This window comes from Tupaia chinensis, unplaced genomic scaffold (genome assembly GCF_000334495.1).
Source record: "Tupaia chinensis unplaced genomic scaffold, TupChi_1.0 Scaffold149964_1, whole genome shotgun sequence".
In the NCBI taxonomy this organism is placed as follows: Eukaryota; Metazoa; Chordata; class Mammalia; order Scandentia; family Tupaiidae; genus Tupaia; species Tupaia belangeri.
Genome location: NW_006209805.1, coordinates 495516 through 496414, shown reverse-complemented (window position 1 = coordinate 496414; position 899 = coordinate 495516). Strand labels below are relative to the sequence as shown.

The 899-nt window shown below is 69.3% G+C and overlaps 1 protein-coding gene across 1 annotated transcript in view; it reads left to right on the top strand.

Annotated features, from left to right (window-relative positions):
- The window catches only part of R3HDM4 (R3H domain containing 4), a gene marked incomplete at its 5' end in the record, with an annotated part of 22190 nt that overhangs the window by 982 nt on the left and 20309 nt on the right, over positions 1-899 (top strand). Inside the window, 3 exon segments of the mRNA XM_027769542.1 lie at positions 1-103; positions 268-353; positions 747-832. Coding sequence (XP_027625343.1) covers positions 1-103; positions 268-353; positions 747-832 — 275 coding nt within the window.

Here is an 899-nt window from a genome sequence, read left to right as displayed (position 1 = left end):
CGCTCTGGGGAGGAGCAGGAGCGAATTCTACGCTACCTGGAGGATGAGGGCAGGGGCAAGGCCCGGAGGAGGGGGCCTGGCCGCGGGGAGGACCGCCGGAGAGGTGCGTCCTGGCTGGGGCCTGCGGGGACTGTGGCATCGGGGTCTGGGTCTGGGCTAGCGTGTGGGCGGGGCCTGGCTCTGCACTGGGGTGCGAGGGGCGTGGTCAGTGAGGTGGGCGGGGCCTGCCTGCCGTAACGTCTGCACCTGCCCGCTGGTCTCTCGCAGAGGACCCTGCCTACACGCCCCGCGAGTGCTTCCAGCGCATCAGCCGGCGCCTGCGAGCCGTGCTCAAGCGCAGCCGCATCCCCATGGTGAGCGCGGCCTTGCCTTTCCCCAGGGCCCGGTATGACTGGGGCCTTGTCCACAAATTGGATTCTCACCCAGTGCGGGCCTGTGGGGGAGGCAGAGCGGATACAGACCAGTGCATGAGACCACGGGCCCTGCGCCGGGCGAGGCCCTTTGGGCGTTGGAAGGGCGGGCATTGGAGGTGGCCACACACGGTGTGTAGGAGTCCGCAAAGTGGGAGGTGCGGCCGTGGAGGTGGTAGGAGAGGTCTGAGTGACCAGTGCCACTGGAGGCAGTAATGGCCCTCTAGGGTCAGATGAGGACGGGTGGAGCGCAGCGCTCTGAGCTCTGGAGGCTCGCGGAGTGAGGGGCACGGCCTCGGGGTCCCCGGTGTCCTGACCCCGCGCTGGTCTTTGCAGGAGACGCTGGAGACATGGGAGGAGCGGCTGCTGAGGTTCTTCTCCGTGTCCCCGCAGGCCGTGTACACGGCCATGCTGGACAGCAGGTGAGTGGGCGGAGGGAGGCCTTCCTCAGCCCCCACTGCCCCGCCCGCCTGGCCCTCTGCTCCGCCC